The sequence below is a fragment of the Macaca mulatta genome, chromosome 13 (assembly GCF_049350105.2).
Source record: "Macaca mulatta isolate MMU2019108-1 chromosome 13, T2T-MMU8v2.0, whole genome shotgun sequence".
Lineage (NCBI taxonomy): Eukaryota > Metazoa > Chordata > Mammalia > Primates > Cercopithecidae > Macaca > Macaca mulatta.
In genome coordinates, this window is record NC_133418.1 from 87,779,640 (window position 1) to 87,797,002 (window position 17,363).

Here is a 17,363-nt window from a genome sequence, read left to right on the forward strand (position 1 = left end):
TCATCATTCTAGAACAAGGATCAGCAAACATTTATTGTGAGGGATCAGATAGTAAATATTTTCAATTTTACTGGTCATGCAGTTTCTGTCACAATGACTCAACACAACTCATTTTAGTGTCAAAGCAGCCAAAGACAATATATAAATGAATGAATGTGATTGTGCACTAATAAAGCATTATTTACAAAAACAGGCAGCAGCCCAGTTTTGGCCCAGATCTATTCCAGACAATGAAATAATTAGTGAATAAAACAGTCAAAAATCCCTGTCCATGTGACCTTACATGTTCGAGGAAGGAGACAACAAAGACAACGAATCAATAAGTTGTATTATATAATAAAAGGCTATAAGTGTCATGGAGGGGAAATAGAACAGAATGAGGGGGATAGGGAGTGACGACAGGGTGAGAGTAATGATTGGAACTTAAATAGTGTAGTCAGGGGGCTTCATGAGCAAGAGACGTTTCAACAAGATCTGTGAGTTTTGCAGATATCTGAAGGACAAGGTTCCAGGCAAAAGGAAGAGCAAGTACAAAGGCACTGAGACAGTAGTATACCTGGCATTCTTGAAAAATCACAAGGAGGACAATGTAACTAGAGGAGAATGAAAGGGGGGCGGAGAAACAAGAGACAAGGTTAGAGTGGCAACCAGGGTCCAAGAAATATAGTGTCTTGTAAGCCCTTGATGACTCTGGGCTTGACTATTTTTTTTTCTTTTTTTCTTTCCTTCCTTCCTTCCTTCCTTCCTTCCTTCCTTCCTTCCTTCCTTCCTTCCTTCCTCTCTTTCTTTCTCTCTTTCTCTCTTTCTCTCTTTCTCTCTTTCTCTCTCTCTCTCTCTCTTTCTTTCTTTCTTTCTTTCTTTCTTTCTTTCTTTCTTTCTTTCTTTCTTTCTTTCTTTCTTTCTTTCTTTCTTTCTTTCTTTCTTTCTTTCTTTCTTTTTTGACAGAGTCTTGCTCTGTCACCCAGGCTGGAGTGCAGTGGCATGATCTCAGCTCACTGCAACCTCTGCCTCCCAGGTTCAAGCAATGCTCCTGCCATAGCTTCTGGAGTAGCTGGAACTACAGGCATGCACCACCAAGCCCAGCTAATTTTTATATTTTTAGTAGAGACAGGGTTTTGCCGTGTTGGCCAGGATGGTCTCGAACTCCTGGCATCAAGTGATCCACCCACCTCGGCCTCCCAAAGGGCGTGTGCCACCACGCCCGGCCTTCCTGCTGTATTTCGCATGATGAAAGGGACAAGGCAGATCTCTGGGGCCTCTTTTATAAGAGCACCAGTTCCACCACCCAAAGGCCACACCTCCTAATACCATCACATTGGTGTTTAGGTTTTAACTTATGAGTTTTATGGGGGACAGAAACATTCAGACTATAGCGATGATTTTATAATAATGTGCATGTGGGGAATATTAATAAGAAGATTTTATAAGTAAGCAAGACAAATTACTAAAGCAGAAACATCTGAGGGAAAGAGCCACAAGAGATGTGGTACAACATAAATATGGACCACTCTACAATTTCCAAAAGCAAGAATAATAGTTATTATTTTTCCTTTGCTAGTAAAAAAAGAATTAAGAATAATTGATACATACAAGATTGTTTTATCTATGTCTGATTAGTTGCTTTACCATTGTATATTTTGATCTAAAAGTCACTGTGAGTATTAAAAGAGCTAGACTTATGGGATTGACTATAGGTCAAAAACCATATTGATAATCACAAAGAGTTATGTAGTAAGTAAGGCCTTGCTGAGAAGCCCATGTGGATAAACTCACACATATCCTCCATTCCTGCGATCACAGCCTCTTTATTTGTTAGAACTAGCACTGGTATAGCTAGGGAAAAGGCTAACAGAAGTCTTCTTGCTCAACTGCTTCTCAAAAGCCTCTTTAGAAGTGGGTGCCTTTGGTGAACATTCACAAGGAAGCCCGATATGCAACAGCCACTGGCTCCATACAAGCCACTGAAGGAGGGGCCTTTGGAGTTTCTTGGGGGCCATGGTTATGGAGTAAGTGACTAGGTTGCATAAGATGAATCGACTCCAATATTCCTGACTCCCTAAGTATTTTTGATTTCTTTATCTGCATTACTTGGCATTACATGTTCCTTTAGTGTGAGCTGCCACTGAGCTCAGATTACAGTAAACCAACTGGGCAAACTGGCTAAGCGCTCCCACTGCTAGAGATAGTACATCAACTTTCTTTTCTTTTTTTTTCCTTTTTTCTCGCTCTGTTGCCAGGCTGGAGTGCAGTGGCACGATCTTGGCTCACTGCAACCTTCGACTCCCTGGTTCAAGCAATTCTCCTGCCTCAGCCTCCCAAGTAGCTGGGATTACAGGCACATGCTACCACGCACAGCTAATTTTTGTATTTTTAGTAGAGACGGGGTTTCACCATGTTGGCCAGGATGGTCTTGATCTCCTGACCTCATGATCCACCCGCCTCGGCCTCCCAAAGTGCTGCGATTACAAGAGTGAGCCACCCCGCTCAGCCTCAACTTTCAACTTTCTTCGTGTCATCTTTAGACTCACCGTCATGCCTGTTTCTTGCTTTCTGTTGCTCTTTTGTTGTCTAAAGCGTCTCCCCTCAATCAGATCTTGTCCATATCCTCTTGGAGTGCATTAGCATCTGATTCTAGTTCTAGGAGTGAAGGCACAGGTAGAGATAGGGTATTTGGAGAATCAGCACCTCCTTGCAGGTGCTGTACCAGCCTTATCAGACAATGGTGGGAAGCCTGTGGAGACACAGCAGAATTTAGGAGGGCAGTGGCACTTGAATTCATTCAAATCCACCCAAATTCCCAGGGCTTCATTCTTTTACAGTCAATGCCCTCAATGTTCATAGAAGAGACCTGATGAGTCTGCAAATTAAATTTATATTATAATTCTAGGCTGGGCATGGTGGATCACGCCTGTAATCCTGGCACTTTGGAAGGCCGAGGAGGGGAAATCACTTGAGGTGAGGAGTTCCAGACCAGGCTGGCCAATATGGTGAAACCCTTCCCTACTAAAAATACAAAAATTAGCTGGGTGTGGTGGCGCATGACTGTAATCCAGCTACTTAGGAGGCTGAGGCAGGGAAATTGCTGGAGCCTGGGAGGCAGAGGTCGAAGTGAGTCAAGATCGTGCCACTGCACTCCAGCCTGGGTGACACAGCGAGACTCCACCTCAAAATAATTATATTGTTATTCTGGTACCTGCAGCACCAAGCTTTGCACCTGGGGAGCCCAGACGGTAGGGAATTGGGCTCCTCAGGGAGCCCAATATGCTCACACTCTGCCCATTCCAAGAGGTTCACCCATAACGTATCATTCCCCTAGACCTCATCACCAACCCTCTGATATCATTCCTTCCAAATCTTTCCCCAGTAGAGAAGGCAGATTTTACATCACCCCTGAGGCTAGGAGGGTTTTCTGGTGCAGTCATAAAAGCTTGCGTCCTCTGATCATGCTTGAGCTTGTCATTTTTCATTCTTTAAGCTCTCTTGGGCAGTTCAGGGGCTCAAAAAGTCAGAAAAACTTGTCCTTGCTACTGCCATTGCTGCTGCCACAGCCACCCCAACACCCACAAAGCTGACAAATGGACACCCAGCACTGTCAGAGTTTTCTTGTCACCTGGAAATGCCACAAAAAATGGTTCTACCTCATGTCCACCTTCTAAACCTCCCGCCAGTGCTTTACGTTTGAGGGACTTAAGCTATGCCCAGGACCTGAGCTACAGTGTAGATTTTAGTTGTTGATACCCTGCAATGCGGGGTTGTAGGGGGATGGAGAAGGGAGGCTGGAGTAGATGGCTGCCTAGGTATAATGTTCTTTTTTTTTTTTTTTTTGAGATGGAGTCTCACTCTGTAGCCCAGGCTGGAGTGCAGTGGCACGATCTCAGCTCACTGCAACCTCTGCCTCCCAGGTTCAAACAATTCTCCCTGCCTCAGCCTCCGGAGTAGCTGGGATTACGGGTGCCCGCCACCACGCCTGGCTAATTTTTGTGTATTTTAGTAGAGATGGGGTTTTGCCATGTTGGCCAGGCTGGTCTTGAACTCCTGACCTTAGGTGATCTGCCCCCCCTCGGTCTCCCAAATTTCTGGGATTACAGGCATGAGCCACTGCACCGGCCTAGGCATAATATTTAAAGTATATTTGAGGTCTGTCTTGGGACCACCTCCCTCTCTTATCCCAGCTAAGATATTGAGAGTACAGACTCCTGGTTATAGTTCTAACTCCGCTGCTTACTAGTTGTGTTAATCTAACTCCTCTGTGCCTCAATACTCATTAGTCACTGTGCCAATGACTGTGGAACTCTGTGTGACTCTGGGAGTGTGTCACAGTCCATCAGGTGAGTAGAATTTCTATAAATCGAGGACTACTGGTGTTGGACTATAGTAGGAAACTCCCTGGGGTACTGTAGGGAGCAGGTGGCTCTCTTTAACAGCAGGACTGGCCCGCAGGTGCTTTTACAGCGGCTGACAAGTGTCTGCTCATGAGTGAATGGATGGGTGGGAGCAGAGTGAAGGAGATTACGCCCCCAGGCCTCGCATCCCCAGCCTTGTAAAAGTGAGGGGGCAGTGGTGTGGCAAGTGGGGAGGGGCGCTTTGGTGTTTACAGGCCTGGACTTTAACTGAATCCTGGCTTTCCCACTTACGAGCCGCTGGACCCCTAGGTAAGTTCATTTACTCAATTTCCTCTATTGTAAAATGGAGCTGCTAAGACCCATCTTCCCAACCCCTCTCCAAATATTTGTGTTTAGAGTAAGTGGAACCCTTGATTCCAGAACCTAATGCAGCCAAAGCCACCTGCTCCAGGAGCCCCGGGGCGGGGAGGGGGAGGCGGTTGGGGGTGCGGGGTCCTGGCCGCGCAGGGGCTGCACATGGGTGACAAGCCCGCCCGCCAGTGCCGGCCGCCGGCGCCTCTCGCGCGCACTCTGGATCCAGTGCCAATTTACCCCAATCCCGTAGCAGACGAGGGCTTGTGCGAGAGGGGGCCGGGCGGCTGCAGGGAAGGCGGAGTCCGAGGGGAAAACGAAACTGAGAGTCAGCTCTCCCGAAGCTGCGGATCTCTGGCCGGCGGCGGCGGCGGCGGCGCAGGTGAGCGGGGCCGGGGGCAGCCGAGGGAGCGCAGGGAGCAGGGGCCGGGGGGCCACGGGATAGGGGCTGCGGGCCCAGCCGGGGCGGGACCCGCCGATCCTGCGTCCCCAGCTCAGGACGCGGAAGCTGATCCGAAGCCCCTGGCCCCGGCTGGGTCAGCAATGGGAGAGCAGTCCGAGGCCCACAGCCCGGGTGTGGGGCCCTCCCTGAATCCAGGGAAAGGATCGTGGAGCGGGATGGGGACTGAAAGCCATTTTCTTCCCGCGAAGAATTTTTATCAGTGCAAGTAACAAATAAATAGTAACAAATAACAAATAAACAATAAACAAATAAATAAATAGTAACAAATAAATAGGCAGCGGTTGTGGGGCTGGGTCTAGTGGATGATGAATAGGCCTAGTGGCTTGACATATGGAAAATACGGAGGCCTGAAATACTCATAGACTGGCTGAACAATCTCTGGCTAAAAATCTCTTGCATGGAGAGTTGCAGTAGTTTCCCAATTGCCTGGCCTCGGTTCCTGTTCCCACTCCGTCTCCTTACCCCCGAACCTCCACCCCCTACCTCTTCTACACACCTCAGCAACTGGAATGTTCCTTTAAGTAAGAACCAGACTCTGCCCTGCTCAGACCTTCCCCATAGCTTTCCTGTCTCGTCAGAATCCTATAAACATTTATTAAGGCTCACCGGCAAGGTCCCTTGCACCCCCTACTCCGCCCATGCTAGCTTCCTTGCTGTTCCTGGCGCACAGCCAAGCATCCTCCAGCCTCTAGGCCTTTACACTGGCCTGTTTCTTCTTCCTGGAAAGCTTCTCCCTCAGATACTTGCATGGGGAAACCCCTCCCTTATCCTACACTGCTTCCCATGCCAGCTTATCAGAGCAGACTTCCTCAAACAACCTGCATATGCAAGAAACCCCACTCTGCCCTTGCTGTTCCCCCTTCCACTACCTCAATTTTCAACATAGTAGTTACCACCTGGTGATATCTTTTCTTTTCTTTTTTCTTTTCTTTTCTTTTTTTTTTCTTTCTTTTTCTTTTCTTTTTTTTTTTTTTGAGACAGATTCTCACTCTGTTGCCAGGCTGGAGTGCAGTGGTGCGATCTTGGCTCACTGCAACCTCCGCCTCCCGGGTTCAAGCGATTCTCTTGCCTCAGCCTCCCGAGTAGCTGGGATTACAGGTGCCCACCACCACAGCCAGCTAATTTTTTAATTTTTAGTAGCAACGGGGTTTCACCATATTGGCCAGGCTGGTCTCAAACTCCTGACCTTGTGATCCCCCACCTCAGCCTCCCAAAATGCTGGGATTATAGGCATGAGGCACTGCGCCCGGCCACCCGGTGACATTTTCTTATGGGTTGTTCCTCCACTGGTAATTTCACAATTACCTATAGCAGGGTTCACTAGTATAGTCCCAGCACCTAGTACATAATAGGTGCTGATTAAATGTTTGCTAAATGAATGGTAATTCAAAAACTCCCTTTTGAATTCCAAAATAATGAGGCGTCCTGTTGCCCATGTTTCCTTCTTTCCTTCCTTCCTTCCCTCCCTCCCTCCTTTCTTTTCTTTTTCCTCTTCTCTTCCTTCCTTGTTTCCTTGTTTCCCTCTCTCTCTCTCCCTTCTTTGTTCTTTTCTTTCTCCTTTCAAGATGGAGTCTCACTCTGTCGCCCAGGCTGGAGTATAGTAGCTTGATCTCGGCTCACTGCAACTTCTGCCTCCAGGGTTCCAGTGATTCTCCTGCCTCAGCCTCCTGAGTAGCTGGGATTACAGGCACACACTACCACACCAAGCTGATTTTTATATTTTTAGTATATTTCATCATGTTGGCCAGGCTGGTCTCGAACTCCTGATGTCAGGTGATCCACCTGCCTCGGCCTCCCAAAGTGCTGGGATTACAGGCATGAGGATTACATGGTCCCATGTTTTCTTTAGTACTAAAAATGCCATGCCAGATGGAAGGTAAAAGACAGGCTCTCTGATGTCACTTGGAAATTTAGAATCTTGGGCAGATTATGCTATTGTTTTTCAGTTTGTTTATTTGAACCTGGAGATCCTGAATACTTGACCTGTAGTTTGTTTGTTTGTTTGTTTGTTTATTTATTTTAGATGGAGTCTTGCTCTGTTGCCCAGGCTGGAGTGCAGTGGTGCAGTCTCAGCTCACTGCAACTCTGCCTCCAGGGTTCAAGTGATTCTCCTACCTCAGCCACCTGGGTAGCTGGGATTACAGGCATGCACCACCATGCCCAGCTAATTTTTGTATTTTTAGTAGAGACGGGGTTTCCCCATGTTGGCCAGGTGACCCACCCACCTCGGCCTCCCAAAGTGCTGGGATTACAGATGTGAGCCACCGCCCCCCACCGTTTATTCATTTATTAATCAGATGCTAGTTGAAGGAATGATCTATGTGAAGCAATGTGCTGGCCCTGGAGGGGACTAAGCCTGCAGGGCGACTATAGTCGCTGGAAGGGAGTGGAGGCATAGCCGAAGTAATGTCTGGGCATTAGTAAGATGGACAAATATCATTTTTTAGTGATTATGATGGAGGTTTCTTCCAGATGAGTGAATAAGATGTAGAATCTGCTCCCCAAATAACTCACTAACTAGTTTAAAAAGCAGTCAGGGCTGTGATGAAGGTTGGGCAAGGTGGAGTGGCAAGCCCATACTAGCTGACCCTCCAGCATCAAAGAAGGCTGTGTTGATCCTGATTGATGAGTGGAGATTGGGAGATTGGTGGGTACAGAGAGAATGCAGATATTGCACTATAAATGTAGAGGAAAGCAGGTGACAAGTCCTGGATGGGGTATCTGGAGATATTTTGGTACTCATTCATTCATTATTGAGCCTGGTCCCTTACCTCTAGTAATTCAGGCTCTATTTTAGAAAATAGAGCTTATTAAATAGGTGATTTTAATAAAGGGGATGAGCACTGTGGAAGAACCTGTGAAGGAGTGTCTGGGATTTTGAGCTGAAATCTGTAGGAAGTAGAAATTGACCAGGCCAAGAGAGCGGAAGGAGTAGAGTCAAGGGCATTTTAGCAGGGAGCAGGTTGGACAGAGGCAGTTAGGAGTTCAGGAGAGAGTCCATGGTGGAGGCATGCTTTTGAGAACCATCATTGTGTCTGTGGAATTTAAAACCACAGACCCGGAGGTGATCACCAGGGGAGTGAGTCTAAGTAGAAAAGAACAAGTCTAAGGACCAGGCCCAGTGATGCTGGAATATCTAGAAAAGGGGAAGTTAGCACCATAGGAAGGGTTAAAAAAAAATAAATGGAAGAAAGGAAGTTGAAGAGGAACCAGAAAAGGAGACAGAAAAGGAGTAGCTTGTGAGAACAGAAGAAAACCAGGGCCAGGTGCCGTGACTCATGCCTGTAATCACAGCATTTTGGGAGGCCAAGGCGGGCGGATCATCTGAGATTAGGAGTTCAAGACCAGCCTGGCCAACAATGGGGAAACCCCATCTCTACTAAAAATACAAAAAAATTAGCCAGGTGTGGTGGTGGGCGCTTGTAATCCTAGCTACTCGGAATGCTGAGGCAGGAGAATTGCTTGGACCTGGGAGGCAGAGGTTGCAGTGAGCTAAGATGCCACCATCATACTACAGCCTGGGCAACAAGAGCAAAACTCTGTCTCAAAAGAAGAAAACCAGGAGAGTGGGTGTCTTAAAAGTCCAAGCTAAGACAGGGAGAGGAGAGAGAAGAGGATGTGCAACCACATCAACACATCAAATGCTGGTTGTAGGTTGAGTAGAGAAGGACTGAGAACTGACTACTGGATTTAGTGATGGGGAAGCCATTGGTAACCTCGACAAAAACAATCTCAGTGGCTTGTGGAGACTGCATGATTGAATTGATGTGTGTGTGTGTGTGTGTGTGTGTGTGTGTGTTTCTTTTTGAAATGGAGTTTTGCTCTTGTTGCCCAGGCTGGAGTGTAATGGTGCGATCTCGGCTTAATGCAACCTCCGCCTTCCTGGGTTCAAGCGATTCTCCTGCCTCAGCCTCCCGAGTAGCTGGGATTACAGGCATGTGCCACCACCCCGGCTAATTTTGTATTTTGTAGTAGAAACGGGATTTCTCCATGTTGGTCATGCTGGTCTTGAACTCCTGACCTCAGGTGATCCACCCGCCTTGGCCTCCCAAAGTGCTGGGATTACAGGCATGAGCCACCGCACCTGGCCGCTGAATTGATGTTTTAAAAAGATCATGATGTGTCTGTATTAAAAAAGAAAACAGATAATAACAAGTGATGGTGAGGACGTGGAGAAATTAGAACCCTCGTGCATTGCTGGTAGAAATGCAACATGGGTGTAGCCACTGTGGAAAACAATTTGATGGTTCATCACAAAGTTAAACAGAATTACCATGTGATTCAATTCCACTTATAGGTATATACCACTAATATTCAGAAGTAGGGACTTAAACAGATAGATTTATACCAATGTTCACAGCAGCATGATTCATGATGGCCAAAAGGTTGAAATAACCAGTGTCCATTCATAAATGAATGGATAAACAAAATGTGGCATATACACACAATGGAATATTATTCAGCCTTGAAAAGGAAAGAAATTCTGACATATACTACAACATAGATGAACCTTGAAGACATTATGCTAAGTGAAATAACCAGACACAAAAGGACAAATACTGTTTGAGTCCACTTATCTGAGGTACCTAGAACAGGCAAATTTATAGAGACAGAAAAGAGATTAGAAAATATAAAAAATTAACCAGGCATGGTTCCCACGCCTATGGTCCCAGCTACTTGGGAGGCTGAGGTTGGAGGATCGCTTGAGCCCAGGAGTTTAAGGCTGCAGTAAGCTGTGATCACACCACTGCACTCCAGCCTGGGCAACAGAGCGAGACCCTGTCTCAAAAAAAAAAAAAAAAAAAAAAAAAAAAAAGAGGTTAGCAGAGACTGAAAGGACTGGGAAATTGGGAGTTGCTGTTTAATGGGTACAGACTTTCTATTTGGAAAGATTAAGAGTTCTAGATGTGGATGTGGTGGCAGCTACACAACATTGTGAATGGACTTAGAGGCAGGGAATTAATACATTGAAAAAGAATACATTTCATGTTATATATATTTTATCACAATTTTAAAACATAAAAAAAAATTAAAAAAAAATCACATTGGTTGCAGGGTAGAGAAGGAATTGAAGTAGCTGTTGGAACTGGTTCTGAGATTCTCACAGCAATCCAGGAATGAGGTGATGGTGACTTGAACTAGGATGGTAAGTGTAGACATCTTTGGGAAGTAGAAAGATTTTGATGATAGGACTTAGTTATAGATTAGAAGGCAGGGAGAGGAAATGTCAAGGATGCCTCCCAGATTCATGGCTTTCAGACTTGGATAGATGGTGGAGTCATTTCCTGTGAAAGGAAACTTCAAACCAGCTTGGGAGAAGATCATAAATACAGTACAGGATATTTTGAGTTTAAAGTTTGTTCAAGATGTTCAAGTGGAGAATTTGGATAGAGAGATCTGGAACTCAAAGCGGTTCATAAGGAATATATAAATGTTGGAGGTAATGGCATATAGATGATCATTGAAATCATGGACATGAAAGAAATCACCTTAAGGAGAAAGTATAGAGTGAAGAGAAGAGGATTGTTGGACCATGCCAGCATTTAGAGCCTGCAAAGATTAAGGTGTGTTAAAAAGAGTGGCCCGGCCAGGCGTGGTGGCCCACACCTGTAATCCCAGCACTTTGGGAGGCTAAGGCTGGTGGATACTGGAGCTCAGGAGTTGGAGACCAGCCTGGCCAACACAGGGAAACCTCAAAAATACAAGATTTAGTATGGTGATGGGCACCTGTAGTCCCATAGTCCCAGCTACTTGAGAGGCTGCAGCAGGAAGATTGCTTGAACCTGGGAGGCAGATGATGCAGTGAACTGAGATCACGCCACTGCACTCCAGCCTGGGCAACAGAGTGAGGGCCTGTCTCAAAAACAAAAAACAGAAAGAGTGGCCCGGGAAGAAAGAAGATCAAAAGAGCTTTCCAAGAAGAATTAACAGTTTTACAGGATCTGATTTCTGTCTTTATGGATTTACCTATTCTGGAAGTTTCATATAAATGGGAATCATGCAATATATGTGAACTTTTATGTCTGGATTTTTCATTTTGCATAATGTTTTTGAGATTTGTCCATGTTGTAGCGTGTATCAGTACTTCATTTCTTTTGTGACTGAATAATATTCCACTGTGTAGATATATTTCACATTTTGTTCGCCATTTATCCATTGATGGACACTTGGTTTGTTTCCACCTTTTGGCTATTGTTAACAGTGCTGCTATGGACATTCCTGTCTAAGTATTTGCTTGAAAACCTGTTTTCCAATTCTTTGAAATACCTAGGAATGGAATTGCTAGGTTTTATGATAATTCAAAGTTTACCTTCTAGAGGAACCCCAGCAACTGTATTGTTTTACATTCCTATCAGCAATGTTTGAGGGGTCCAGTTTTTCCATGTCCTCACCAACACTGATTTTTTTATCATTATTTCCTGATTATTATTATTATTGCCATACTAGTGGGTGCGAAACGGTATTTAGTTGTGGTTTTGAATTCCATTTTTTTAATGACTCATGATGTTGAGTATCTTTTCATGTGCTTATTGGCCATTTACATATTTTCTTTGGAGAGATGTCTGTTCAAGTCCCTTTGCCTATTTTTTAATTGGGTGGTTTGTCTTTTTGTGTTGAGCTGCAAGAATTCTTTATCTATCTGGTTACTAGACCCTCATCAGATATATGATTTGCAAATATTCTATTCTGTAGATTGTCATTTTATTTTCTTCATAGTGTCCTTTGATACACAAAAGTTTTTAATTTTGATGAAGCCCAATTTATCTCTGTTTTCTTTTGTTGCTTGTGCTCTTGCTGTCATATCTAAGATTTTATCACCAAATCCAAAGTCATGAAGATCTACCCCATATTTTCTTCGAAGAGTTTTATAGTTTTGGCTTGTACATTTATATTTTATATCCTCTAAATTTTGTTGATAATTTAAATCATTGCTATAGACTTGGTCCAGTGAGACCTAGCAACAGAGGTCTTAATTTACATAGTGGTTAAATTGTCCTAAAATTGATTTCTGCAAAATTCAGAGGGGAGATTTTTGAGATGTCATAGGGAAATCCATGTCCATACAGTTAAATCCTTCATGATTTCATACACTTATTTTTTTTTAGTATAAAACTTTTTTATTTGAAGAATCATTGGGGAGAAGAGAAATATATTTTAGCACTGAGATATGTAGAGCGTTTCCAAAATAGTTTAGCACTCAACTAGTCAGTTCTATGAAAATCAGTTTTCCCTGAAGCACGCATTGCTCCCAGCTACAAGCGGTCCTCATATTGCATGGTACTGTGGGACCAGAAAAATGGCCATGCAAAGCAACCTTAATAATCAATGGGGAAAATGATAATTGTTCCATGACCTTTAAAATTCTCCTAAAATATTTAAAACTCTTAAGATCAGTTGTAAATGTAGAAAAAATGCAAAAAAGTTTAAAAATGTTTAGTTCTCTGTGAAAAGTAGTTTGAATAGAGATTGCCTTTTTTCCTGCCAAGTAACTTACGATACTGAGTAAGCATCTTTTCTATTCATGGTAAACTGTCATACTCCTTTGAAGTTTGGGTCAGCTTCCACCCTTTTATTGCTTGTGTTTCAATGCTGTGAAGTATTTCTGTATTCACATTAAATATTCTTTAGCGTGAAGTTTTTTTTTTTTTTTTTAACCATCACTTCCTCTGGGACATATTTATCTTTATTGCAATCACTTTTCTTATTTGTGTTGGTAAGTTTGCCTTCGCTAAGCTCCTACGAGTGCACAGCAGCAAGAACAACATTCCTGTAATCAGTGGCTTCTTCTACAAATCCATTTATGTTTGATTCAAATTTCACTTCCAGTGTTATCATTTTTCATTGCTTTGCTGGACTTTCATCTTTGTTGGCCAGTTCTTTCAATGGTTCACTTCTATAAAATGTCAAGTGGAGGACAAAGAGACAGCGTAACAACGTGCTCTGCTGTGAGTGAACTGAATAACAGATGCACAGGGACCAACCACTGGAAGAATTTGAAAGAAGTAATACAACCGGTCACTGATCATGAAGCGTATCTGTTATTTACATCGTGATTTGTAGACTGAAGAACTAGCAGAGAAGTTTGTACTTCGTGTAATTACTCAGAGTTATACTGTGCTAACTAAAATTTTAACCTAGGATTAAACAACACCAGTTCCCTTTCCTTCATGGTAAGGAAACTGGTATTTAAACTAAACTTAGGTCACTGAAATTTGTGCACATGGGAACCGTGCAAATCAAGGACTGCCTATACTCTACTTGTTTATACTGGTCCAGACAGGCTTAACGCTGACTACTGAGAAATAGCCTATCTGAATTTATATGAAATAGTGAATCTTAAAGCACCCAAGATGAAAAATTAGTGCACATTGAGGTGGTTTTAAAATCTTTGTCGTTTGACAATCAAGCTTAAAATGTATCTTAGAGTAACAGAATTTTAGAATTAAAGACCTTTAAAGGCCGCCTAGTTTGATACCACAGATTATCCAGCATGTTTATTATGAATTATTTCTCCTCCTTCAATTTCAGTTTGCTTATACAGCCACTTGCGATCACAGTGGCATTCAGCTCCACACTTGGAGGCAGGACAACGCAGGCAGGACAAGCATAGAAACATCCTAAGCAATCTTCATCGAGGCAGTCACAGGGTTCCATCCCACTAAAAATCAGGAGACCCTGGCTATCATAGACCTTAGTCTTCACTGGTATCACTTGTCTGTCTGAACCAGCGGTTGCATTTTTTGTAAGCCTTCTTTTTTCTCTTTTACCAGTTTCTGGAGCAAATTCAGTTTGCCTTCCGGATTTATAAATTGTAATGACCTCAAAGCTTTAACAGTTCTTCCATCTGACTCAGATTTCCTTCTCTGGCGGTCTTCAGAATTGACATCCACACTTCTGTGATTATCTGCTTGCATTTTGGACACAGCTTCTAACCAGGTACAAGCTGTCTTTTGAATTTTGCACTCAGAAAACTGGCATCATCTAAGGCAATTACATGCAAATTTTGGGGGGCTAGTTTTTTGTGTATGGTAATGGGTCACAACACGACTTCTGTAAATCCTCAAATCTGTCAATATAAATTTTTATGTGATTAAAGCAAATTGTATTGTTCCTAGAAAGTGTCATTCCAGTTCTGAGTTGAAGTAAAAGCATATTATTTGATGACAGTTCTTGCAAAGTCTTAAAACCTGTGTGACCAGTATAGTAGGTTTTATGGCACTCATTTGTAGTACAAAGCTGGACTCCAACTGAACATCGATCCATCATTCTTGATTCTGACATATTTTCCTTGTTTTATTTTGTCCAGAGATCTAGGTCACGGGCTGATCACCCTTAGTTTGAGCTCTCCTCCACCCGGCTTCGGGCAGGATCTGCGTCCACACAGGCTACACTCGCCCACCCGTTTCCCAGCCTGTCCCCGTGCTACCACTCCACTTTACTTATTACATATACTCTAAACTTTTTTCTTCTAAACATAAAACATTCTACACTCCTGCAGCCTTTTTACTTCTTTAAGCAGGTAGACAAACATGTAGTTGATACTAAGTGGAAGCACAGGGCAGAGTTAAAGAGAAGGACCCCCTTTCACTGACCAGCTGAGTTTTTTTTTCTTTCCTTTATTTTTTAAAACAATTCTGAAATTGACACGGGGTTTTGCCGTGTTGCCCAGGCTGGTGTTGAACTCCTGAGCTCAGGTGATCCGCCCGCCTTGGCCTCCCAAAATGCTGGGATTTTATAGGTGTGAGCCACCACCCCTGGCCAAGTTGAGTTTTCAAAGTAGAAAATTTGGAGAAATTAACTTTATTGTGCAGTGAGTGAGAAAGAAAGAACAGTTTTGAAAGAAAGTCTCTGCATTTATGTGGGACTGAGATGAGTCCTATAAAGGAGAGTCTCCCCAACCCCTCTGTCTCCTAAACTGCACTGGGAAACTCAGGTTAAATATGTTCTGTTAGCATCACTCATTCAAATGTCTCTTCCATTGTAGGATACTGGAAGAAATGGCTGGTCATCTTGTACCAGGTTTCTACATGGAGGAACTTAATAAATACCGTCAGAAGCAGGGAATATCATTGAGCTATCAAGAACTGCCTAATACAGGACCTCCACATGATAGGAGGTAAGTTGCTATAAACAATGATATGATCTTATAAATGTAAACTGGGGGAATGGCAACTCTGGCACAACTTTGAGGTCAACACTTTTGTTTTGTGAGAGTCCGCTTGGCGTAAAGCGGTAACCACTTTGGAGCCACAGATGATTCCAGAGAGAAGAGAGGGTAGAAACCTTTCCACACTTCAACAAGACATGCTGTTTTACTGCTTGGGGTGACTGCTTCCATTCTATGTTGAATGTACGTTCAAACCCTCAAAGGTAGTCATAGGAGGTAGTGGTAACTAGAGCACTTGTTTTTAGATAGTGCATGAGTTGTATAATATTTTATGAATATTCTTTTTGTAATCAGGTTTACATTTCAAGTTGTAACAGATAGAAGAACATTTCCAGAAGCTGAAGGTAGATCAAAGAAGGAAGCAAAAAATGCTGCAGCCAAATTAGCTGTTGATATACTTAATAAGGAAAGCGAGGTGAGTGATTGCCTTTTTTTCCTAGTAAATGGGAACTTGCAAATGCATTTTCTATTTCTCTCTGTGAGAAAATACTTCCATACAGAGTAAAGCCATTCACACGTTACCTTACATTCAAGAGTTTGGTTCAGTCATTCCCCCCATCTTCATTTCTATGAAACCCTGAGTGAGAGCTGCACACCCAGGACGCCGTGGGCAAAGCTGGAGAATAGTTATTCAGAGTGTCAGCAGCAGTTAAATACTCTAAAATTGAACAAATATGGAAAGATGAGAAGTGTTCAGTGGGAAATGAGCTGACAGGTTCTGGGATGAGTCCCCTCCATCTAATTGAGGAAGTGCAGTAAAAGAGGAAAAAGAGATGAAAGTGATTATAGGGAGAATGATGTACAGCGGTCACTCACTGTCTGCGGGGAATTGGTACCAGGACTCCCTGTGGATGCCAAAATCCACTGATGCTCAAGTCTTTTATATAAAATGGCATAGTATTTGCATATAACCTATTTGCATCTTCCCATATACAGTTATGCGTTGCTTAACAAGGAGAATACATTGTAAGAAATGCATTCTTAGGCAATTTTCTCATTGGGCAAACAACACAGAAGTACTTACACAATCCTAAATGGAGCAACCACTACGCACCTAGGCTATGTAGTATAGCCTATTACTCCTAGACTACACACCTGTACAGCATGTTATTATACTGAAAACTGTAGCCAATCGTAACACAATTTAGTATTCATGTATCTAAACATATCTAAATATAGAAAAAGTACAGTAAAAATACAGTATAAAAGACAAAAGGCTGGGCGCGGTGGCTCACACCTGTCATCCTAGCATTTTGGGAGGCTGAGGCAGGTGGATCACCTGAGGTCAGGAGTTGAAAACCAGCCTGGCCAACATGGTGAAACCCTATCTCTACTAAAAATACAAAAAATTAGCTGGGCGTGGTGGCGGGCACCTGTAATCCCAGCTACTTGGGAGGCTGAGGCAGGAGAATTGCTTGAACCCGGGAAACAGAGGTTGCAGCGAGCCTGAGGTCGTGCCATTGCACTCCAGCCTGGGGACCCTGTCTCAAAAAGAAAAAAAAAAAGACAAAAGTACACCCATATAGGGCACATACCATGCATAAATAGAGCTTGCAGGACTGGAAGTTGCTCTGAGTGAGTCAGTGAGTGGGTGGTGAGTGAATGTGAAGGCCTAGGGCATTATTGTATACCACTGTAGACTTTATAAACACTGTATACATAAGCTACATTCATTTTATTAAAAATTTTTTTCTTCAATAATAAATTAACCTTAGCTTACGGTAACTCTTTTACTTTATAAACTTCTTATTTTTAACATTTTGACTCTTTCCTAATAACACTTAGCTTAAAACACAAACGCAGCCAGGCGCAGTGGCTCATGCCTGTAATCCCAGCACTTTGGGAAGCCGAGGCGGGTAGATCACCTGAGGTCAGGAGTTTGAGACCAGCCTGGCCAACACGGTGAAACCCTGTCTCTACTAAAAATACGAAAATTAGCCAGGTGTAGTGGGGGTCGCCTGTAATCCCAGCTACTTGGGAGGCTGAAGCAGGAGAATTGCTTGAACTCAGGAGGCGGAGGTTGCAGTGAGCCGAGATC

At 43.5% G+C, this 17,363-nt stretch overlaps 1 protein-coding gene and 1 pseudogene across 6 annotated transcripts in view; one reads left to right on the forward strand and one right to left on the reverse strand.

Moving 5' to 3' along the window:
* Window positions 1-5,015: 5,015 nt before the first annotated feature.
* EIF2AK2 (eukaryotic translation initiation factor 2 alpha kinase 2) overlaps window positions 5,016-17,363 on the forward strand; it is a 60,600-nt gene continuing 48,252 nt past the window's right edge. For 2 of the 6 annotated variants that reach the window (XM_077958557.1, XM_028831561.2), the window contains exons 1-4: window positions 5,016-5,076; window positions 13,929-14,094; window positions 15,143-15,274; window positions 15,620-15,740. In XM_077958557.1, the coding sequence (XP_077814683.1) occupies window positions 15,156-15,274; window positions 15,620-15,740 (240 nt within the window). In that variant the 5' untranslated portion in view covers window positions 5,016-5,076; window positions 13,929-14,094; window positions 15,143-15,155. 6 annotated transcript variants of the gene reach the window in all.
* LOC709013 (ARL14 effector protein pseudogene) lies at window positions 13,640-14,424 on the reverse strand (annotated as a pseudogene).